We start from the raw sequence: 25,019 nt of genomic DNA on the forward strand, positions 1-25,019 counted from the left end.
AGATGACGTCTGAATGGTGTACAGGCAAAGTTTGAACATTGCACGTGATTTTGATTGTTTGAGTAGCCACAAAGATGCGCTTACGGTGAAGTTGCTTTGTTTGATTGCAAAACTTTAAGATGTGGACACATTTAAGATAAGATTCGCAGTGGGAGATATTTTCGATCCACACGTTTGAATTTTCATCCACTGATTGTACGTTCTTTCTATATTCTCAATGACCTTGTGGTTGACAAATGTTCATCTGTTTGCGCATTGAGTTGAAAACAATATAATTTGACAATCATGATTGTTGATGACAATGGCAATAAATAATAGATAGGAGAAATGAATCATGAATGGCTAAATTTCTACTCTCCTGTAAGTACGCATGTAAATAACTAATACCTAAGCTATGATATAAGGTATGATCGTTTTATTCTCTGTATCACCATGGCGCTTGCATGAAATACTATGTAATGAAATTCGGTCCGCTTTCCGGACAATAGATCATTTTATACATACATGGATTGTTTGTATATCCCTGATGTGACCTTACCTTGTGCATGATATATCAACAGCCACGTTAGTTGATGTTACGGTATGTTTTGTACATTCTGTATGTATCGATGCAATGTTCTAATGCATAATTTCAGTGGCATTTAATAATAAAAAAACGTCTCTCTTCATTTACAAATCGTTTGCTAATTGTTTGTGGGTTGTGTGCTTAGGAGGGAGAGTAGAATATTATACTTGGCTAAAACGCTGATGATGACGCTTGCTACAAGCAAGGAGCTTATATCTGATCTGCTACAAGGTATTCCTTTCTTGCCAGGAGAGAATGAGGGATAGACCAAATAGTTCACCTAGATTCCATGGCCCTCTGAGTGACATCGATCATCTCATGCATGCCTTTGTGAAATCTATATTTAGGCTCCTCATATCCTAACACCTTTTCTCCTAATCAGTCCCAGCTATCTCCTTCCCACAAGCGTCATTCGTCTATGGGCTATATTACACTGTTGTCAGGAAGGGGGCGTCGGCGGGGCCGATAATATTGCAGCACCTTGAAGCTAAAAGCTCAAAATCGCTGTTTTTAGCATTTTGTTGGGACCAACTACCTACATACCAAAATCCACACAAATCCATTAAATGGGATGATACAAACACAACCATAATCGGCAACCTGGGTGTAAAAAGCGCGAATAAAAGAAGCAGCAAATATAGTTTTCATCAAAGCGACCTTGGACCCCTCAGTATTCAGTCTAAGAATTACGTTACCTTGAAGAATCTTAGCATGAAAGATAGAATAAGAAATTGAAGAAATTGGGCAAATAAACAATCCACGATGATACCCGATTACACGAACGAAATTTTGTGCCATTCGCTTCCAACTGAATATTCCTTTACATTAACGTTAACAACATTAACATTAATATACATCTAACAAAATGTCAGTCGTCTTCTGTGAAAAATTATATATATTTTTTTTTTAAATTCAAATTCCAATTCGGCGTACATGGGAGATTACTTGCTTTGAGTAAAGTCGCTGCACCTGCCGACGTGCTGGGCATCCGAGCCATAGGCGTCGCCAAAATCTGCGTCATAGGTGAAAGGTCATGGACGGCAAAGGAAGCCATGTTGGATAGGAGGTAGCAGAATTTTGACGAGATTGACGAATTGGAAGGTGAGATTTTGTGCTTATTTACCTCGTTTGAGCTTTTCTTGGACCCAGATATTGATTTTAAGGAATCAAAGATATAATTCATGTAGGTATGGATGCTTCCTGGAGCTTTAGCGTGTTGAAATGTTGCACACAAATCGAGGATGTCTGTTGGTGGGTATAATGGTTTTGCTGATGGTGAAGCAAAGGTGGGGAGGGGGGTGGAGAAGCTGAAAAGAAGCATACACAAGTTTGGTATCTATTGGTCGCGTTTGAAGGGTCAGAAAACAAACAAGATGAAAATTGCAACATGCCCAGATTGTTTGGCCACATAAGGTGACAGAATCGTGTGCAGTTTGGATGTGAAAACAGGAACAAGCAAGTCAATAAATTTCTTGTCAAGATATGATTTGACTAAAATTTTATTCATGTACCGTACGTGTAGATATGAACTAATCATATAAATTTGTGCTGTAGATCTGTCTTTATTACTGCCAGATAAGACACTTTATGTCTTGATTTATACCTATGTGACTTTTTAATGTTTATCAAGTTGCAAAGTATTGCTGATAAAGCTTTCTTTATACATGGATTTCCCCAGGTAAACAATTTTACAGATTTACATGTCCAAATAATTTTTTTTTTTCAAAACTCTGAGAACTCAATTAATTCTCTCTTTGTATTGCCTTGCTTACTGTGACAGGGAAAGTCTTAGAATAATGGAATGTGCTAACACTATTTACTCACTCTGTATTTTGATAGAGTTGGCTGAAAGCAATACAATTTTACAGCTCTTAACCACTTATAATTTTATCAGTTTATGTAAACTTTTAGAAAATTCAAATGGAGATATCTGGATAGACTCTCGTAGAGAGAAACATGTTCCTTTTTTGTTCATTATGAAGCATAATAGATAGAGCTGTCTACCTGAACAAATTTTAGAAAATTAGATGCAGGTACAGGTACATATACAAGGGTTAAACAGGTACAGGTCCAGACCTGTATCTGTACCTCAACTTCTTGTTTAAATAATGGTTAATTTTCCGTATGGATTGGTACACAGCTATGATACTCAACTGAGTGATATGAACAAAGCAATTAAGTTTTACAAGTTAGCTGTTAGCTGTAACAAGGCAACTCGCCCATGATGATGATGATGTAAGAGTGTAAATTATAAAATGACTATGTTGATGCTGCAATGCTGCTGCTGCTACATAGTGTAAAAATGCTCCCACAAGAAGTTCCAATAAAGAGGCAATGTATAGGCATGATTATATTTTGAATTCCTCAGCAGCCATTACTTAGATTACAGCAGCCACATGTCTCCATGTTTAAACAGACATACATGTACAGAATAATCCAACATGGCACAGTTGACGTCATAAGAGAGGTCTATATAGAATGAGATGTAGCAAACACAACATAACTTGATGTGCAGAGACTTGCCAGAGAACTATTTTGTGAAAGCACTGCTGCAGTGACAAAATATATTTGTGTGAACATAACTGTAGACTGTGGAGAGCATTAAGAAACATGGGATTGTCATGACATGAAGATGTTTCGTGACTGTTTATGACTCTATGCATATGTGTTTATGTACAAATGTACTAGTATGAATGCTAGAGTACTGTAGTTCTACAGATACTTATAGCATCTATTGGCATTAGGCCTAAGAAAAGAGATAAGTTGTATTTCAGTCCAACCCTAGCAAAACCCTGCCAACCCAAGCCTTTTTATTTTTGGTCAACTGCTGGAAAGTGGCATAGAATGTTTTAACCTAGTATTATCTGAGTGATGAAATTCAAAACAGACTCATATTTCTCTCTCTGTTAACAGATAAAGGCTTTAAACAGTTTGTAGGAATTATAATTCAGTAAAGATTGTACTTCTGTGTTCAATTTGTTATCATAGATATTAGTACTATATATGATGTTGAAAATACCACTATCCTGATACATTTCAATATTGTTAAACCATATTTGTTGGATCAGTAAAGATTTTTTGCAAAATATATTTTAGAAAATCACTACCTACCATACTAGGAAATCAACCCTTTTTTCAGGACCATATTCAGAAGCACAACATTTTTTTTGCCCAGGCCTTAGCACAGCATGTGTTACGGTATGGAATGAGTAGGGGCTGAACGCCTCAGATAACCAGACCTCATACTGCCAATAGCTATATTCTCTGTGCCATTTTGTAAATGGCCACCTGTCAAAAAGGACACATTGCATACAAGAACAGATTAGTCTGGGACATTGAATAGCATTCCAGTATATCATTATGTACATTTATGAGTTTCTTCCATACAATACCATGACATCCACACTGAAAGTTGTGTACCAGTAGCATATAATGAGTACCACTAACACTTAACATTGAGCAAAGATTCAACTTTGACAATCTTTCACTGTGAGATACATGAATAACTGCAGGGCCCTTGCTTGATACCACCCAATAGCGGTGTCTATTTTTTGTTGTCCAGTGTAAGAATTAAAGAGAAAGTTAGTAAAATGAGGAAAAAATATGTGGTTTGTATAAATGAAGCTGAGTTTATCTAAGTCCTAACATACATACACACACATCTAGCACACACACAAGATTAACTGTACTCTGAAGGCCAGTACACAGCTGTCCAAATGATAATGACTTTTTTTTCCTTTTTGTTGATTGAATATATAAATAGTGTATTCAATGTAACTTATCTATCTACACACAGGTGTATGACAATACCTACTCCAGCATGGCTGGGATGGGACAGTGAGTACATTGGGACTGTCCTTTGTGCTGATCTCTGTATTCTGCACCTTGCCTGGAATGCCAGACATGCAAATCCAAATGGAATGCTTGTACTAATTCTGTAGCATAATCCTATCTCTATGGGATGTCCTGGGGTTGCAATAGCCTCCGTTGCAGGCTCTGAACGGGGCTGGTTTTTATTTTAGGGTGGGTGCTGGACTGCTGGTTTGCGATTCTCAACGTTAGCTGCAAAAGGGAGTTTGCCGAGGTAGGGAGTTTGCCGTGGAAGGGAGTTTCACCCTTTCCTGGCATAAGAGAACCTAGCCAACGTTGAAAATTGCGAACCAGCCACCCCTACCTCTCTCAGATAAAAAACAGCCCAGTTCGATGCCTGCAATGGAGGCTAAGGTTGCAACATGTATGGTAGCCTAAAACTGTCCATTTTCACTATAACATTGACATTTGATCAGCCGTAGTTTTGGTCCAAAACCCATCTAGTTCTTCTACATTAACATATTGGTTTACCCGTGCAATACAACCCCAAAGACAACCCTGATCAATGCAAATGTAGCTTTTCACATGTGAGAATCCATGCCTGTCGAAATCATGAAGTTGCAAGACAAAGTTAGTGTGATGCATAAATTATAATTGTGCTGAATGAAATGCAGGATATGCAGCATCAAGGAGGATCAGGGCTGTGTGAATGTTGCTTTTATTTATGGAATGATTGTGAGCTTTTGTTAATCACTTTTCAACCAAAAAAATAAGGATATAACATTGCACATTTATGGCTTCTGTTTCCTTTCCTAGGTTTGGATTTCAAGGACAGAAGGAGAACTCGCCTGGCAGTAGAAAAAACATGAATCTCATCGGCTCTGGGAGAAAAAAGGTGAGAAATATTTCTAAGAAAGACATTCATCAAACTGTGGTCTAGTCATAAATTACAGATCATTAATGCAATAGCTTTACTGTAGCCATTTTACAGAGGCACCAGCATGCATCTTAAGACTTAACAGTGCATCCCTCTTCTTCATTGGGCCTGACTTTGAAGCTTGATGCTTTTTCCATCAAAAGTTGCAGATGGGATCGTCTTCGTATGTCTACCAGATACGATCAATATCACTTAAGCTGAGACTCTCTCTCCAATTCATTCAGTTATCTGCAACAGCTCTAACCCTTTCACAGAGGACTGTCAGTTTGAGTTTGGTCTCTGTACATCTTGGAGGTTAAAATCTGGATTCTGCTAAGTGCCTCGGCCCCGGCATAGGAAAAAATGATTCTTTTATGAGACTAGATCTGTTCTCTGTGCACCATCCTAACTTGATTTAACTCCATGTTGGATTTACCGATCCATGCTAATGTCACAGCTTCACAGCCTTACATACGCTAATTTACTGGGATGCCAAGTTTTGACTTCTTATACATGTTATACTATAGTATTAAGTGCACCATTATGAAGAAGTGATTTGATGACAATCGGTTCCACAAGCCCGATTGTCCCGAGCAAATGAAGGTGCCAATCGGGCAAGTGCATGTCTTACCCCACTTGTACGTTTGGGCAAGTAAGATTTTTCCATGAGTGAAATTTTTACTTATTACTTTTCAGTCGTGGCATCAAGCATAAGCATTGTTCACCACACAAAAAAATAGAGCCAACGAGAAAAGCATTTAATTGCTGGAAGTGAAAATACATAGAAATATGTTATTTTAATTTTAGGTAAGTGAAAAGTTGGTTTGGACAAGTAGATTTTTTATGTGCTTGTCCAATAGGACTAGTGAATTTTAGAAAAGTTGTACAACCCTGTGACAATACTATGTTTGTATGTGCAGGGGTTTGGAGAGGAGCAGGACAATGAGCAATATGGAGACCCCACCATGTACTTCCAACAGGTCTTTCCTCCACAGAGACCAGACAAGGATCAGGTACAGCTCATCCAGTTTTTTTTTATTGAGTTTATTGGATGCCCTTAAACTCCTGATTGAGCTAATCTTTCAGGGCTCAGACAATTAAAAAAAAAATATGAAAAACATTAACAGATACAATAACATAACAGATGCAGATCAGACCTACATACAAAAACATACACAAAGTCTGAAACCACTAAGTTTATGACCAGCACCCTGAAATTTAAATACATGTACAAGATTATTGATTCAGAAGAGTTTAAATATCTGAAAGTGCTGGTTTGTTTGTAACTGAGAAGCCATTCAAAAATTCTGAGTGAATTTTATCATTTATGACTTCTTTGTGTGGTTAGACCTTGGCAAGAAGACTTAAGGGAAAATATTTAATCCATGTCCAATTTGTATGTTCAGTTAACGTACCATTGCAATACAGAGCGACCCCCTTGTAGCTAGTCATTCAAACTGTAGCTTCCATTTCATGAAAAGTTATAGATGTTCTTCTGTAACAACTATTCAATGTAACAAATAATGAAGCTGCTGTTGCAATTCATTAATTTTTGTGACAGTTATATTTCTCATGGGAAGAGAAAGGAGGATTTTTTCTCTGTTTTAAATTTGCGATTGAAATAATTCTGTAGTATAGTACATTGGGAATGCATATTCACAGTGTTTACGAGTTCATGGTTCATAATACCACTACGAAAATATAACGATTTACAGTATATAAGATATCTGTTTATGCTGCTAGGTTCAGAACTAATAAGTGTCTGCTGCCCAAAGCCACAGATCATCAAGAAATGAACTCCCTTAACCCCAGCCATCTAGCAAAAGTAATGACTACTGCTGGCCTGTAATGGCTGCTGTCATTCCCAGAGGTGTTCCAAGAAAACTCTCAAATGAAATAGCAAGGATGGATTTTCTACCTGGAATATGCAATTTAAATTTTAATCTTGAAAGTTTGCAGGAACATTTTAACAACTTTTTCGTGTCAAAATGTCAGCAATGTGATATACACATGATATCTCTTTCTGCCACTAGGCTGAGACTTCCCAAGTGTTTGCTGCCCAAAGCAGCTGATCATCAAGAAACAAAGTGCCTTGCCTGCAGATAGCTTACAGCAATAATTACTACTGCTGGTCTATAATGGTTATTTTTATTCCCAGAGTGGCTCTACGAATACTCTCTAATGAAATAGGAAGGATGGACGGAAGTGTGTAAGCTAAGAAGTAAAATACGATAAAAGGATTTTAGCGTACTCTACAAGGAATATACAGTCTCAGCTTGAAAGTTACCAGGATGATATCTGATTATCGACAACTTTTTATGTGGACATGTCTGCGCATAGTAGCCTGGGTATCCGGGAAGTAGTTCGCTCCTATGTTCATTTCTGCGACCCATCTGGAGACCTACACATTCAAACACCTTGGTGGTAATGTCAGTTAATGAGTGAATTAAGGAATGGGTTCTACATGTTGAGCGCTCGTTCAATGACAACAGGGCCTCCTGCAAGCAGACGGAAGGCTTTTCAGGTGTTAGAACGCAGAGCGCTTGAACCCATTCCTTAACTCGCTCATGTGCCCTTGTCCAAAATTTGGATGATTCCAGACGTTGAGGTGGTCAAGGATCCCAGACGGAACAGCAGAGAAGCGACTGTACATAGTGTATAATAAATGCCAGAGCAAACTACTTTCCTGATGCAGGGCTTGAAATACCACCTGCATATGCAGGTAAAATTGGAGCTGTGCAGGTATTTCTGGTGTCTACCTGCACCTAACCTGCACTGGTCCATATACTGGGTTTTATACATAAATGTCCTATGATGTAGGTGTTTGTGGATTGCTAGTAGCTGCATTGACTGTTACTGCCTATAAAGTATAAAAGAAAAACAGCAATGGTTCCTGAACAATTTTAGTATGATCCATACTTCCTAAATTCAGAGTGGTGCAGGTGAAATTTGTCTGGTGCAGGTAATTTTCAATATTACCTGCACCAGTGCAGGTAGGCACGAAAAAGTATTTTGAGCCCTGCTGATGGTACCCAGGCTATGTGCCTAAGCTGTCTCTGCACTTCATCTTGAGTGTTTTATTCCATTTCCAGATGTCCCAGTTTGCCGGTCTCTATGGTAACCAAGGCCTTGGTGGTAAGTGGTATAGGGTGATTCATGAGGCTTATGATGTTGCACAGCATAGTATGTCACAAAATTCCTTGCAGGCAATATGTTCTGTGTTTTCTTAGAAATTAAGAAGATTTATATGTCAAGGAAACTAATGGATGTTTTGTTGATGATGAATGGCTAGATTAGGTGTAGGTTTGAGTACAGTTTTATGTAATGGAAACACTCACAGGAGAATAGTGCTTGTACTAGTAGTAGTGATATTGGTATCTACAATTACCTTCTGGGTAAAAGTTGCAGAGTGCCCCTTTCTTGCTGTATCAGCACTAACTTTTATCAAAGGCCTTTTAAGCTGGAAAGGAATCCAAACATCTGAGTTAACTTTGATATTGTCGTACAGGAGATAAAAAAGAATATATTTCTGCATGGCTCTATTTGTATTCCTGAGGTTCACCCTAATCTGCAATATTTGCCAGCGGAAAAGATAATGGTTTGCTTCTCACAACATTTCTCTCTGCATGACATATATAATATATGTGTACCTTTTAAGTTAAGATAATGCAGATCACCATTAAATAAATGTATTGAAACTCCAATAATTTTACCATACCATGCTTTCCTTGATGACAGAATTGTTTAGAACCCCTTTCCCAAAGGCCATGACAGTTGAGCAACCAAAATTTGATTTTTGTGACCCTTTAGTTTGTTATTTGAATGTAAATGATAATGCATGGTGTAAAAGTACATGTATAACCTAAAAGTAAATGACAACAATTCCCCCCCAAAAAAATTCTATGATATTCGTCAAGCGATCTGTCCAATCTTTGTTTGCTCACAGTCGCAGCCTCGAGTGAAAAGTGGTTTTAAGTAATTTTTATAATTACTTGGAACCTGTACCTATTATATAGCTTATGCCTACTGCAGTGTTGTTGAAGGTTGTGTACCTGCCCACAGGTATGGGTGCACTAGGTATGCAGGTGGGGCCACGAGGGGTGGCCAACCCCCAACAACAGTTCAACAGGAGCATGTCCAACTCTGGGGTCAGCAACATGCCCCCTGTACCTGCAGGGATGCCCCCTTCCTCTCCTAGCAGGTACTGCCATTCTTTGTTATGATTTTATTTCTCCATACAACAACACATGTTATCATCAAGTACTTGATTGATTATTGCTAATCTTGCATGTACCAGTTTAACCTCACAAAATTCAGAGAGCTTAGCATACATTGTACTGCTGGGTCATGTTGGATATGTGGCTGATTATGCAGACCTGTGATTTTAGCAATAATCCTTTGGGGATAACCACTGCAATATTTCAATTCTATATTATGGCATATATGCAGGCCATATGTAATCGAGCTGACAATTCAAAAATAATATAGTCTCAATTTTGCCATTGACTACGTCATACAAATCAGCTTCAAAAGAAGTAAATATATGTTTGGGAATTGCAACAAGAAATATCAGAAAATGTATACTAATTTCAAAGAACATTCCAAGGTCAAAGAAGATGTGAAAGAACAAAGGATGTCATCCATATAATCAAATCAACATGGCCTAATCTGAACTTGTTGTTTGCAGAGGGCTGTTGTCCATGGGTCCCCGTGGCATGGTTAACCAGACACAGGGCATGCAAGGCCTGAACATTCCCAATAGGAACAACAAGATGCCATCAGGGCTGGCCAGTCCAAATAGTCGCAGCTCGCCCATTCTAAACCTACAGCCTCAGGCACCAGGGTAGGTTTGGCTTCATCAAACAAGCACATAAATAATATCAAATTTTTATCAAATACAGTGTTTAGTTCAGGTAATCAGTATTAGTAGTAAGGTAGAAGCCAGTTAATTGCACAACGGATTACCACATGCTGTTAACTGTACGAAATCCCCAAGTTTCAAACTGGTATTGCACCACTCGGATAATTGCAGAAAATACGCTGGCAAATGGGGTATGCAATTAAATGATTTCTACTCTATATGATGTGCTTAGTTAAGATCATTTGTATTATGAAGTGTTAAGTTTAGGTATGGTAATTTATGTGTTGGTGAACAAAGGTTCAAATTACACTAACAGATATCAAGTTAATGCATGTACAAATAGATGAAGAAAAGATAAATCTTTCACAAACTACATGTGCATCATTGACCATACATATTCTTGGGTTGAATATCACAATGTTGAATAAGTGACTCACAGAACCCATTCTCTGGTGTACGCTACAGGAACCCCACATCACTAGGAGCTTTAGCAGGCCTGGGTCTCAGTAGAAACCAACCGTTCAGCAGTCAGGTCAGTAGATGTCTACATCAGCACACGCTTCCAGATCAGAATATTTCGTAATTCACAAGGAACTAGCTATGTGCGATATATCATTCTGTTATTATCTGCGGCTGCCCATATATTTGAATTGTATTTATCATCCAGTTAACATCCAAAAATTAGCTATGCTGTCTGAAAGTCAGTGCCATGTATTTTAAAATTTGCCAATGAATTAAAATAGATATTTCATAATTCAGAATGACACAGTAACTGTAGTGTAACCAGTCTTGTTTGTTGTCCAGTAATTTATTTGATTTTTTTTGTAAAAAGATATGAAAATATAGCAAAGTAATTTTTGTAGTGTTTCTTCCTAAAAAGGGAAATTATGTACCATAATCATCAAATGTGTTAAGAAATGATTATTTCCTATGTTACTTTTTGTACATGTATTACAAATGTATGTGATGTAACTGTACAAGACAGTGGGCACTGGGGTTTCTGTTTATACATGTAAATCCACCTTTTTATTTTCAATACCTGTCAGTACCAACTGAACGGGAATAATCCAGCTCACACTTGCAGCAATCCTGAATATCTATTATGGCTTTTAGGCTTTCAATTTTTTCAATTCAAGATTATAAATTGAATTCTGTAGAAATCACTTTATCTGCATGACTCTTTTATCAGCACTTCAAAAAAGAGTACATGTACTTATGACTGTCGAATAGTAGGGATCAAGCCAGTCAGGCATGCAGCAGTCCTCGCTATCTCACAAGCGCAGCTCTACTTTCAGTCATTACATTGTCAAAGCATATTTTGCTCTTGTTTTCTGAGATAAAAGAGGCTGCTATCAGTGGTTTTCTGTTGCCGTACTGCTAAAATTGTGAACCAAAGGTGAATTCATGCTTACACTGTCTTGCTGTTCCTCTAAGAATGAAAAAGTTATTGAGTATCAGTGTTTAATTTCTTATGTTTATGCCTCATTTTACTTTTATACCATATAGGTGAAGATTTGTCCATTTGTTTTCTATCTTTAGGGCCTATTGGGAAGTATGGGGTCCGTTGGGAGTGGGTCAGGCTTCAGTAGTGCAGGTAAGTGCCTGTTGTACATGTAACAGTAGGAGTAAGCGTGATTTACTTTCCTCGGTCTTCACGTGGCTCACGACAGCTTGTGACTCATGTCGGAATGTCCCCAGGGCCTGTGTCTGTCTGTCAGGTTGAAAATGGACACTCGCTAGTAGGACGGGACTCTGTCCCCGTCCGCGCTGGATAGTGAAAAGTGACTTATTTTTTCAGTAAAATCTGACAAACAGTCCGCTAACACGTCCGGCAACCGGAAGATTGGACAGATGAGCGGCAACACCTGGGAACATCCCTGGACATACGGTACAGCTGGACACTTTTGTCACAATTTGGCTAACGCCACCTCCGTCAAACTCCTTTTGCTCTGAAATCACGGCACAGTACCAAGGTGTTTCTAATACTGGATGGCATGAGAATAATGCCATTTGGTAGGGGGTTGCAGAAGAGTCTGGAACAGTTCAAGGGAGGGGTTCCTCAGAGAGAGCGACAATACCCTGCCATGAATGAGAGAGGGAGTTAGTTAGGAATGCATACCAGACTGAAACCAGACCCAAATGAAATTGTCCAGGGTTGCTACAACAGCTACAACATGCTGTAATAACATGTTAGACTTACTACCATGTCTGCCTACTTTTTATCAGTACTTAAAAAAGCAGTATGTATGACTGTTGAATAACAGGGATGAAGCTATTTGGGCGAAGGAGGCAGTCATTTGTAACTGACCGAAGAAGGCCATACATACACTTTATGAGCCACACAAGGTACCACTCAAAACTGCCATTTTGGGTGCTGCATTACTGCACATACTAGTAGTCAACACAAGAATACTAGTAGTCAATCGTGTCTGGATTACCCTGTACAACAATACAGCACAATTTAACATAGCTGGTCCTCTGGTACACATTCTTGACCAACTTTCCTCTAAATGGTGTTGTCTAAATCCCAGCCAGTATTGGGAACATCAGCATCGTCCTGTTTCTGCCATTATTTCCGATCAAAGGGAGTTTGGAGGAGGTGAAAGGCTGGGCTCGAAACACTTTCTTCCGCTACCTGCGTAATGTCATGTGTGATATCTACAGCTGAAATATCTTAGTGTAATACTGCCTGGAAGTTTGTTGGTATTTCAGGTGCAACATCAAAATGTTTTCTTGTAAATTGCAGGTTGCAGGTAGGTATTTCGAGCCCTGCTTACTGTAGGGCAAGGAGTATGGATATCGCCTGTTTAGTTTAGTTTTAAGAAACAGCAGAGACATTTATGCATGTTTCTAATCCATATAGGGTAAGCACAGTAATTAGCGGGTTGAACTGAAATGTGAAAAATGAATTTCCCAACAGCGATCTTATTAGTCTGATTCAAGCAGAATCCAAAAGACCTAAACACTATCTTCCGCACTGCACTCAAGTAGAGAGGAGTACATGTATTTCCTTTTAATAGCGGTATTGCTCTCCTATACCACATACAAATATACTGCATAGCCCTTTGGATACTGCCTTTGGATGCTCTGTATACATCTGCTTGGAGATTGGGCCTTATATCATACTACTGTCAGTCAGTCTGTACAGACTTTGACACATAGCTGTAATCTTAAATCATGAAATATAGGTGAATTCTACCAGACTTTCAATGTTACTTATCTGTGCTTTATGCTTTTCCTCAGTATTATGTATTTACAAAGCTTCAAACTGTTGATGAACAACGTTTTTTTTAAACTGTCACTGCTTAGAAAATTGTTCCAAGTATCAAAATGAATTAGACTAAAACAAGTATCTTTGATCTTGCAGATTTCCCTGCTCTGAGTGATCGGCGTGGTAGTGAAAGTGGCTCCAATACCGTTGGTTCCAATATGCCTGGTAGAGCGTATGGTAAGGACCTGGGATCATTGATACTTCCTGGTACTCTTCTTTCTAAAGGCTGCTGTTTTGCAGAAATAATATGTCTTTATTTCTTGGAATCTGTTCCTAGTGCATTGCCTACTGTGTTGAAAAAAGATACTAGTGAGTTATGCTTTGTGATTTCGAAACGGAGGAAAAAAACTTGCTCATCTGTAATATTTGGCAATGCACTTTTGGTTTATGGTTACGTGGAAGTCGTGCCTGGGCCAGATATGGGGTTTGAAATAATGTTTATCATGACCTTTTAAATGCAGCTGGTATGGTGGCCAAACCCCCGAGTGAACCCCAGCAGGAGTTTACCATCCATAATGAAGACTTTCCGGCATTACCAGGGACACAGAGTGAGTCTATCATAGTATCTGCTTTATGTACAATGATAGACAGATGTTTGGTCTTTCTTGTGGCTGAGAGCAAACCGCTTTTTAATCAAAGTACAAACGAATGTGACCTGTTCAGTATGAATGGTGTTGTGTAGTACATTTTGCTGTGATGAAAGATAGTTTGTTTATTGCGCAACAATTGCATCAGTGACAATGTATGGCAATATATATACAACAAAGGGTACAGTCTAATACTACACATTTACGTAATTTTTAGGGCATTTGTTTTGTTTTGCAGACCAAGAAAATAACAGAGACGAGAATGCAAACAAAACAGTGAGTACAGGTTCAGGAAGGTGTGACTAACAATTGTGTCATGCAAGAAACATGACATATATATGGCTGCTGCACTTCATCAGTCTTTAAAAGTTTGAAAAATACACTCTTTATGAAGGTATTAATGATTCCCTTTTAGCTGGTAAATTTCAACTGTACTATGCCAGTTAGCATCCTACTGGTATCAAAACAAGAATAATGAACGGTGAAAACTTCCCTAGGAGACCACTCGGGATGATAAGATCTGGTCTGTGTGAAGAAGCCGTCACTATAGACAGGATTGTTAATGGTCAAATTGGCCTTGTGGTACTCATAAACAGGTAGTTACAGAGTCTGACTTATCATCATCATCATCATCGGTTGACGTGATCAAACTGAAAATTTATGGAATAGCTAAGATGGATTTCTGGATGGAAAGACTTAACACTTTACTTCTGTGTACCATCCAGCCCACAAGTACGGCAGTATCATCAGCAGGAGGTGGGTAAAGTGTTCCTTGTTTTGTCACTCACAAAACCTTATCCTAGCCTACAGAACTCTCTGCCATGCCTGCGTATATGGCGGGGGAAAATGGGAGTCGAAAACTCCTATTATAACAGGTATACTGCTAGATAGTAATATGACCCTTTTCCCCTCAAGGCTTAAGGTTAGAACAGCTTTCTTAGAATGGCAATTAAGTCTATGTCAAAGATTAAACCCTGATAATAATAATGGAATGTATCTATTTGTTGATATGGCTTGCGAAGGGTTTGGTGTGTGGTTATCGATGGTTCAATGAGGATAGCACAAGGCATGCAACTAACGGTGATCCATTTTGTTGGGCTTCAAAAGCTCTCTCTCTTCCACCCCAAGGTATGGCAGACTTCAGCTGGATAAAATCCGACTCACCAGGGTTTAAACAGTTCAAAGGTAAGCCCCTTATTAACGACCTTCGGGTTACGCAGAGCATTATTCTTGACCCTTCTGTGTGAAGAAACTTGACCCTCATTTGGTAAAGGTCATGTTTGTTATTCTTGTTCACTTTTAAAAGGTCGTAGCTTGTTGACTTTTAGCTGTAGACGTCTTAAGCCTTTTATGTCTGTGTCCTTCATGTGAGCTGGGTTTAAGGTGGTTAGCAGGTGGAGTGTAAAAGGGTGCTTAGCTAAAGGTCAAATTAGTTCACTGAAGTAGAAACTTGTTATCGGTTGTAAGAAAAGCATAGTTGTTGTGAGGGTAACATTGGCAAGATCTGTCAAATAGGCCATGTTGATTTAATTATATGGATGGCATCTGTGTGCATCAATATCCGGCTGTTTCCTAGAAAGGTTTTCAACCATACGGTAAATCGTACAAAGCAGCTGTAAATCGTACAAATTTGTGCCGTAGATTGCATAAAAATATCAGAAAAGATATACTGATCATAGAATGCCAAGGTTAATTCCAAAGTCAAAGAAGAATATGTGAAAGAACAAAATGAGAAAAAAATCTTTTGTTTGGTATGACATATTCTGTATGTTCAGTCATTTGTTCAACCTTCCTGGCCACTTAGATTCCATGAAGTCAACTTTTCTTGGGACCCAACTTTTTTATTTGCACGCTCGCATCAGTTTTTGGGTTCCGCGAGGATGACATCCATATAATCAAATCAACATGGCCTTATTAGAACTTGGGAAAAAGGTGGAAGTTGTAGTGAAGAACTAGGTGTTTTGTGCTTTGTTGTATTTGAACCAATTTGTGACCTTGATTGAACTTAATCTGAAGTAAGATGATAACTTTTTTACCACCACTCCCAACAGCAGTTCTGGCAAACGATGAAGGAGGTACAAAATTCCCTTCTTTTTCCCCTGTTGTTATTTCACTTTGAAGTGTTGTGTAGCAAACTAGGCACACAGTATTTTTGTGTGTGTTTTGTGTTACTGTTTTGCAGTGGTAGGAGTAGTAGTAACAACATTGTACGTCTTTGTATCGACCGTGGCTTGAGTTTCAGTTTTCTTTGCAGTGATCACGGCGTGGGGTTGGTGTGTGTTTGTGTGTGTCCATTTTGCCAGACTTTTGGGTCAGCAGAAGGTTCATGTTGTCCTTGTGTACCCTACAGGGACAGGGTCAGATCCGGCCAAGTTCCCAGTAGACAAGTCCCAGAAGAGGGGGATTCAGACGTTACCGGACGGTAGGTTCAAAGGCTATTGTAACATCAATATCTACACAGTGACATAACATTGTTTTCTGGCCCATAACGTCTTCAAAAAGTCAAACAAGTCACATTTTTTCATGAGTGGTAGAAATGTGTTAAAATGTTAGATTCCTGAATTGGGGACAACTTTGATCATTGATGTGAAAAGGTTACCAAGAATAGCCTAGGTAATTCCATGTAACTGTTGACAAGTCATGGAATTGTAAAGCTTGCTACTTTGCCACAAAGACATTTGAAATAATTTCTTTGATTTACTATGATTATGAATAGACTTTCCTATCATTTCCTAAAATGTTGTAGCACCAATGTAAAAGGTTGTCTTATCAAATCAGTATCTTGTATTTGTAATGGTTATCTGTATAGCTGGAATAGCCACCCTTTGATGTAACACACCAGCTTACACATATGCAGCATTGCAGGATATGTCGTTCACTCGTTTCAGCTCAGTTTAAACTGTAGTAACCCCATCAAAATAGAACTATCAAGAACTATCTATCACTGGCTTGTTACCAATTAATGTTGTGATTGAGTAGTGAGCTCTAATTACAAGGAATGAAAGAGCCCAAAGGGCAGTGTAGCTTAGCTATATACTAACAAGTCATCCATCATCCAGTTAATTCTGCTTAGACTGGAGAGCGGTTCCTAGTGTATTAAATTCAGACACGACTCAGATGGGCATATTCGGTAAATGATGACATGTTTTCATATCTAATATCATGCTCCTATATCAAGCTTGTGAACTTTAGTTTTAGCTGTTTGTATAAGTTGAGTGAATTTCCACTGGGTGTAAGTTGTCAAGTTTGATAGATAATGCTTTTTGTATCTTCATGTTATGCAACTTAATGCATGAATAGCCATGAAAATCATTGCCTTTGCCCTAAAAGGTTACTTTTTGGCAGCATTTTATGTATGTATGTGCCACTGGTTAAACAAGCTAACAATGGATTTTAACGAATTTTGGTTTGGCCTTATCCTATTGAAGATTTATTTGATTTTTGGCACCCTGTTGGCTTGCTTTGGTACTTCAATGGAACGACCAGTTTTGATATGTTGTTGTCATTGTCATTATTGTGCAGGAACGGTAAGAAACATCCCCGCGGGTATGGTAACGGACCAGTTCGGCATGGTGGGTCTCCTCACCTTCATACGGGCGGCGGAGACAGACCCCAACATGGTGGCGCTCGCGCTGGGGAGCGACCTCACCACGCTAGGGCTCAACCTCAACTCTCCAGAGTAAGGGCTTCGTTTTCTAGTGTGTCGTGTGTTGACTATGTAGAAAATCCCACAATATAAGCAAACTGTATAGATATAGGTGAAGTTACTGCCTCTGGCATAGAGTATACAGAAACTACTACACACGAACACACACACACACACATACAGCCACACACACAGACAGACAAGCCAATAAACAATACTTCAATGAATAATTGTATCTTAGGTTTCATGTAGTCTTGTGTAAGAGTATGCTATTTCATTAATAGAATAAATGAATGAATGAATTACTACCCAAAAGTCCCATTTATGTTTGTGTGATGTATGATGCCATCAGATGTTCCTGTCTATAGCCCTTTTACAGCCATCTTGCCCGTCCAGCCTGTATTGCACAGGGGAGAAGCCTGGAAGCCATCCTATTCTAGCTCCCGTTCACTCTTCTGCTGGATTCCCTGTGTAAATAGTCTAGCACCTGGATATAGGAGGCCAATTGGTATTTGAAAATTTGTCTGAAAATACGCAAGGTCTGTGAGTGCCTTCATGTCGCACAATCCTCTGCCATGGCATGGTCTGGTGACTGACTTCCAAAAGGCATTCTATCCGCATTACGTTGCTTCTGACAAAGTTACCATACCGTAGATAATCAGTGAAGTAAAGGCCAAACATTTAGATGGAGACAGAGGCCAGCCTAATGCTGCAGGGAAGTTATCAGAAGAGCAAACCACAGCAAGAACAGGATGGATTCCAGGCCATGGTCATAATCCGACTTAATCACTGTGTGTCTACCTTGGCAGGAACTTGTATAATAACTTTGGTGGGCCCTGGGCGGACCACCCGTGCAGAGCACAAGATATAGGTAACTACTCGTCAGGGGGCACTTCTGCTCTTCCCTTTGCGATTTGAATTCTACTTACATGTACATAACAGCCCTCTTGTTTCCCTCCCTCAGGCTGATGATTTGTTTTGTTACATGTAAAGGCAGCTCATAACAGGTTCCTTGTGGTTTCTTTGAGTTACCTGCATGGCAGCACGTGACTAGCGTTCAATTATTATACTCCTCTTGTAGATGTAGACTCTCTCCTTTTCTTTTCTTATAATTACAAGTGTGTGTTTGTTTCTTCTTTTCTTGTAAAAGAGTAGGAAATGATTACTAAGGTGTCAGTCTAGAATAATGTGCTTAGTAGCCTGAGTGCCATCCTAGTTTAGTTAACCGGGGCTCCCATACTGTCTGTGAGTATAGAGTATTGGAGCACTGGTAAATTAACCACGATGACACTCAGGCTCATGTTTAGTGCATGTCTTCAATGATTGCATGGGTAAATGCTCCTAAAACTTCTTCATGTGTTTGAAACTTTTCAAATTCTTATTGTTTGTGTGTTTGTAGATACTTTTAGGTAGTATCAAAGACCCCTATTGACATATTCTTGAGCAGTTGCATAAGGCTTCGCTGATGTTAGATATTCCGCTGCACACATTTCCAGACTTCCACGTCCCGTCCGAGTACCTGACCAACATCCACATCAGGCACAAGCTGGCGCCCATCAAGCTGAACCGGTACGGGGAGGACCTGCTGTTTTTCATGTTCTACACAGCGACGCAGGACGTGCTGCAGTTAGCCGCTGCTGCAGAGTTGTAAGTGTGGTGGTAGAAAGCTGCTCCTTTCTTCTTTCTTTAGAGTATCGGAGTCCAGATAAACTAACTAGGAAGGCCTCGAAGCTGATTTGAATACACCATGACCTGACAGATCACTTCCTAGTTTGCGTAAACCACAACATCTGGTAAAGCAGACCAATTGTCAGCATTTTTCCAAGGCTGTTCTTAGATTGAAATCGTTCAGAAATGAAATGATCCTTGTGGCAGACCATCACTTTTTTGTGAATTCAAAGTTTTAATGGTAGTGCCATGGTACCTTGGTGCACCTACAGTCTTGCATTTACATTTCTGAATACATGGCCACACTTGTTCCATGTTAGAAGTTCAATGACAGATTAAGACATTTGCAAAGTAAAATACCCCAAAAATGCCTTCAAACCAAGCATATACTTGACCTTTTGTATCATTAAATTACCTTGACTATACATGTAACACTCTGATGGTCCCTTATGTCAGGTACAACCGAGACTGGAGGTACCACAAGGAGGAGAGAGTGTGGATCACGAGAGCGCCGGGGATGGAGCCGCACGTCAAAACCAACACGTACGAGAGGGGCACGTACTACTTCTTTGACGCCCAGGGGTGGAGAAAGGTTGCCAAGGAGTTCCATTTAGACTACGACAAGTTGGAAGATCGGCCCCATCTGCCCGCGACGTTGCACCACAACCCAGCCGCTCTCGCATGATATCGAAAGCGATATCAGTCTCCTACTTCAGCCCTAACATGCTTTAAGTCTTAAAGAAGCTCCATGGGCTTCTTCAGGTACTTAAGATATTTGGGCTGGGTCTGAGACTCTATAGAGTAGATGTAAGGATATACCAATGTGTGAAGGAACAGTGATGATGTCTCAGTGAACAGTAGTGTTCCAGTGCTTTACTTAAAGTTACCTTTCATATAGGCCATTGACCACCATATAGGCCAGTATCATTGTCATACTTATCTAATACGTCAGTCAAATTATGTGTCAAATGGAGAAAACTTTTCCTCTATCCAGAACTGTGTGTGCAGTTTGGTACTTATTTACTCTCATCCTCTGTTCATGTTTTCTTTGTACGTTTTATGAGAGTCACTCTTCTCTGTAGTCACATTTTTCTGTGGCTACGTGCCTGGGCTGGGGTGCTATTGTTCATTGAGACATATCTATGTGTGTATATATAGAGGTAGATTTTGCCATCCAACATGGCAGGTTAGACCAGCTGGAAGTGGAAAGAGCAGAGGGGCAACTACACATAAAGTACAGACCACTAAACATATGGAATTTCTTCCTGTGAGCTCCTGAAAAGAGTGTGGTTCCCAAAGAGGAAAATATTCACTACTACAGATTCCTAAGGTCAGTGTACCAAGGTTGGTTGTAGATTCACTGTCAAACCCACCGATCAAAACAACCAGCCATTCGGTATTGCGACCGGAAGATAAGATGTTGTATCTTCTTTATGTTTGTCAAGGTAGCGGAAGGATCCTATAAGGATCCGCGTGTACAATGCCAATGTACAGACCTGAATTGTAACCCTGCCACGGTAGTGGGGAAGATATGACATTTGTAAACAATGCACTTGAGCCGTGCCTTGTGGAGAAGTCAGGTGTTTTTAACCAGGGCGCAGGACCCGTACAAGTCAGAACGTTGATGTGAATATCCTGTACATCAGTGGGTTTATCAGAGGCAGATATTGTGATGGCTTGTGGGGATGCTGTGCTCTCAGGACCAGGGGATGGGATACCCCTATGTGGGTACAGGAGTGAGGCTGTGAGACCTGCTGTGTCAGTAATAATAAAACTCTTCTCAAAATAGAACAGCTCACCTCTGATTCGTTTGCTTCAACAGAGAGGATAAGCATGGTTGCTTTATCTAGAAGTTGTGTGAGTGATGGAGAAAGGATAGTGTTGCAAGCACGTACCTAATACCTTAAGTAACCAGTTAAGGTTGCAGTACCTTCCAAAGCCGGAACAAGCCTGGCTTCCTGGCAACAGCAAAGCCTGGAGAGTGCACCCCACATGACGTCATGAGTGTTATGCCTGTCGCCATGGCAACCCATCCTTATTTAGAAATGGCTAGATATGAGTAGTACGTGATCTTAGATACAACGTGCTATTTTATTAGCCGTATTTGAAGATAAACGTCTCCTGTTGCAAGCAGAAGGTTTCAGGTGAGCATTTTGTCCTTCCATTCAGGCGGTAATTTCTCCTTTGTAGAAGTCATTCAAGATCATTGCGTTCAGACTTTGTTTTACCGTTTGTATCTGAATAACTGTCTAGTTTGATTTTTTGGATTACGGATGAACATCGTTTGGTTTTGTGCATTTTATTCTATTCTTTACCCAAAAAATTGAGTATTGGTATACAGAACATTTCCGACAATTATTACTCACTACCTTTTGAGGCTTTATGAATATAGGCCTATATTCAATTTAGTTATCAAAGATTTGCTATGATTTCTTATCATTACTTTTTCCCCGGAGTTCTGAAAGGTCGCCACGGCAAGAAAACGGAACACGCGGAATGAATTCCTTGGCGTTTGTTTTGTAATCATCACATACCTGTTTTGATGTAAACTCTTAATTTGTCCGCATGTTTAGCCAAACATGTTCCAATGTAAGACAAAGCGGCGTAATCCAATGTCTAATTCTTCTGAATCATTGACGTAAGCACAGACTCTTACATTAGCGTTTGTCTTACACATAATTCTCGGACGTAAGTGTGCTATTCTGTATTGTGAGCGATTTCAGCGGTGAAATTGGCTTAATGTTTCCCAGTCAGGACGCCTTGATTGAGTGACAGATAGCGCGGTGGTGGGTTTGTGTTGGTGCGCGTTGACTTACCCCCAGGAGCCTTCATCGGATTACAGGGACAAAACTACCATTACCTCCTCCGCTTATCTTCTAAATCCAACTAAGGCGCGGGATAACTGTTCTTTCAACCGCGAGCAAACGATGACTGACAGCAAGAAAGGGAAAACTAATACGTGACCAGGAAACACTAGTCTTGACCTTTGCAGTGAGGCACGAAGCTCACACCATTCGCTTTTACCTATTCGAAATTTTCCAACTCATATCCCATTATGGAGCAATATATACTGAGAATTTAGTTACACTTTAGAAGAAATGACGTCCGGTCGATATGGTCGTCCTGCAGCTGAAAACTTGAAAACAGATCTGTCATCGAATGAATGAACGCGGGCAAACTTTTCCTTTGTCAGATTGCCTCATGCGGGAGACAGCGAGCCCAAATCCCTTAATCCCACCCTTTGGGACGGACAGGACTAAGACGTTCTGAGCGATGTCTTCTGATCCAGATTAATTAGAAGTCAAAGAATGCTCCAAGGCAACGACGCGGACCGGGGAAGCCGGCCAGCCGTCTCCTTGGCTGCTAAGTTTGTACACACAGACTTATGAAACATTAGTCATACCATGTTTACTTTGCAATTGTATAGTCATTGTCGCCACCCCTTAAGCTGTATTGTGTGTGCGGCGATAGGAAACGCGCCGACTGAAACACAACACACTGTGTCAGAACAGCAATACGGGTAACCACGTCGGACTCGCAGGGAAGGACGTATATTCCTTCCGTTACAACACCTGCTGGTGGAGTTATTGGAGAAGCGGCAAAATCTCATTCCTGATGACAGATGCAGGTTTTCCGTCCGCCCAGGTGTTCTAACAGGTGTCACTAGACGCAGGTGAACAGCGGAAAGGTGCAACCAACTCTACTGCCCGAATGACCTAGCGACTGAGACCGTCTTCGCAGCAATATTATCAGGTGAACATTTAGAGTAAGATATGGGATCATTTGTGAATTTCATGGCTTAAGTATGTGCGGTAGCTGTTATAACGACCGGCTTTCAAATCACGAGTCGTTAGGAGCGTAAGTTTCCTAATGAGATTCAGTTCCCTCTATAACAAAGCCGGCCACAGAGAGTATAGAGACTTCAAAGCAATACTTGCAGGTGAACATCATTTAGAGTAGGAGATTTGGAATTATTTGTAATTTTCAATGTGCACTTAGCGGTTATAGCGACGGCTTTCAAATCATGGGTCGTTTGGAGCGTAAGTTTCCTAATGAGATTTAGTTCTCTGTGGAACAAAGCCGGCCACAGAGAGTATAGAGACCGTGTCTTGTTTACGCGGCGGAGCCCGGGCCGGCTTACAAGGCAAACACGGCCAACACGACACGCTCTGTCAGAACCAGCCGTTCTACACAGGACTCAGGTGAAACCCAAGGTGTCTCTTTTATGGCCCCAGTTGTACAATTGTTCACGGATGCTTGTCTTTCTTTTCGCAGAGAAAAGGCCTTTTTACACGCTTTTAATCGTCACAAGCTAATATCTATTTCTGTCCCTTGGTTATTTTGGTCGGCTCTTCAAAGAAGACATACGTCAATTCAGATATTACTATACACGGCATAATTCATTAGCCGTCTTATGTGATGTTGGTTTAACCCTTTGGTAGTTGACATACGAGCATCAATTTTCGTTTGCGGCACAACACAAACATTTGTACAAGTTTAAGCTTCTGTAGTTTATAGGTTAACGTGTCATACTAAGTCATAGATCACGTCGAAGGGCTTACTTTCAAAACGCTGCGTGAAAAGAATGGAATTTTGCAAAGATTGTTCATATGTCTTTATATACATGTATAACTAAGGCGCTTTGGCTCAAATCAATTCATAATCCATGTATTGAAGTTCTGAAGAAAGTTCGGAAAATGTTGATCGTAGAAAATGCAACATTTAAAAATTTGCAGGTTTCACGAACAAAAATCGTTGACTTTCCCCGCTGTAGCCGGGCAGTTGCCCCTCCGCACAACTGAGGTTACCAAGGACGCAGTCTTGACTTCCTGAACCCAAACGCATTGTTAGGATTAGCTTTTGTCTCGGTATATATACTTAGGACTATTAGGAGGCGATTTGTTTCACACGCTGGGAGTGTAGGGTGAGATTTAACTTGCGGCTGTCGTTTTGTAATGACCGTCAGGTGAGGTAAGCAAACAAAAGAGTTCGTCCAGTTTTGCACGTCAAGGTACACGCTTTTGGAACGGGACTTTAACTTCTAGAACCCCCGTGAGGTAGCATGTTTCTTACATTTGTCAGATCGGTTACCCCCGTCTTTTGTGATGTTTCTTTACACAAAAACATCGGGGAAAATATCGGTACCAATCAGATAAGGCTCCCAATGTTGCCGGGATGGAGCAGGGTGAATGGTATCCATGCACCGCGTGGAGGATCAAAATATCCCCGGCATTCCTGCTCCCTTGTGCTTGGCTCAATCGCGGGTCTATCTCTGTTGCGATGTTATCAGCTTGTATGGAAACGGCTGGATTCCCGCTAAGTCCTGGTTAAACATTCGGGGAGAAACATGTTTCCAAACGGGTCTTAGTCTCAGCGATTGGCCGCGAAGTTAGTTTTTAACGGTTCTTACAAAAAGGACGTGTTGTATCATAAATTAGCAACGGGAATTTTCATCAAGGCTGAATTGTTAAGACCAATCTTTTTTAGCTGACGGTTTCTTTAATTCATCGGAAACAAATCGCTACACCTGTTAAGGTATGCCTGAGACTAATGACTGGTTGGTAGGTGCGGGTCTGACTCAAATGACCTAATTTAAAGCCTCTTTTGTACTTCAAAAATGACTTTTAGTACTTAGCACGACAGTTGTTGTTTTACAGTCGCCAATCGTTCGAGTTTATTTATAAAAGCCGTTCTC

The 25,019-nt window shown here is 40.1% G+C and overlaps 1 protein-coding gene across 1 annotated transcript; it reads left to right on the forward strand.

Moving 5' to 3' along the window:
- Positions 1-1,589: 1,589 nt before the first annotated feature.
- On the forward strand, positions 1,590-21,115 carry LOC118429077 (CCR4-NOT transcription complex subunit 2-like). The gene is made up of 21 exons (XM_035839440.1): positions 1,590-1,666; positions 4,362-4,402; positions 5,192-5,270; positions 6,212-6,304; positions 8,384-8,426; positions 9,354-9,492; positions 9,979-10,134; positions 10,618-10,684; positions 11,692-11,746; positions 11,951-12,040; positions 13,520-13,600; positions 13,885-13,971; positions 14,249-14,286; positions 14,736-14,766; positions 15,118-15,195; positions 16,062-16,085; positions 16,361-16,432; positions 17,533-17,689; positions 18,466-18,527; positions 19,153-19,303; positions 19,781-21,115. The coding sequence occupies exons 2-21, from the start codon at positions 4,386-4,388 to the stop codon at positions 20,007-20,009; spliced, it is 1,749 nt and encodes a 582-aa protein (XP_035695333.1). The 5' UTR covers positions 1,590-1,666; positions 4,362-4,385; the 3' UTR covers positions 20,010-21,115.
- Positions 21,116-25,019: the final 3,904 nt, after the last annotated feature.

Source organism: Branchiostoma floridae, chromosome 13 (assembly GCF_000003815.2).
Source record: "Branchiostoma floridae strain S238N-H82 chromosome 13, Bfl_VNyyK, whole genome shotgun sequence".
Classification (NCBI taxonomy): domain Eukaryota; kingdom Metazoa; phylum Chordata; class Leptocardii; order Amphioxiformes; family Branchiostomatidae; genus Branchiostoma; species Branchiostoma floridae.

Excerpts from the sequence above, each read along its gene's own strand:
- LOC118429077 (XM_035839440.1), top strand. Across the intron at positions 5,271-6,211 it reads TCGGCTCTGGGAGAAAAAAG|GGGTTTGGAGAGGAGCAGGA; the intron begins GTGAGAAATATT and ends TTGTATGTGCAG. Across the intron at positions 19,304-19,780 it reads TTAGCCGCTGCTGCAGAGTT|GTACAACCGAGACTGGAGGT; the intron begins GTAAGTGTGGTG and ends CCCTTATGTCAG.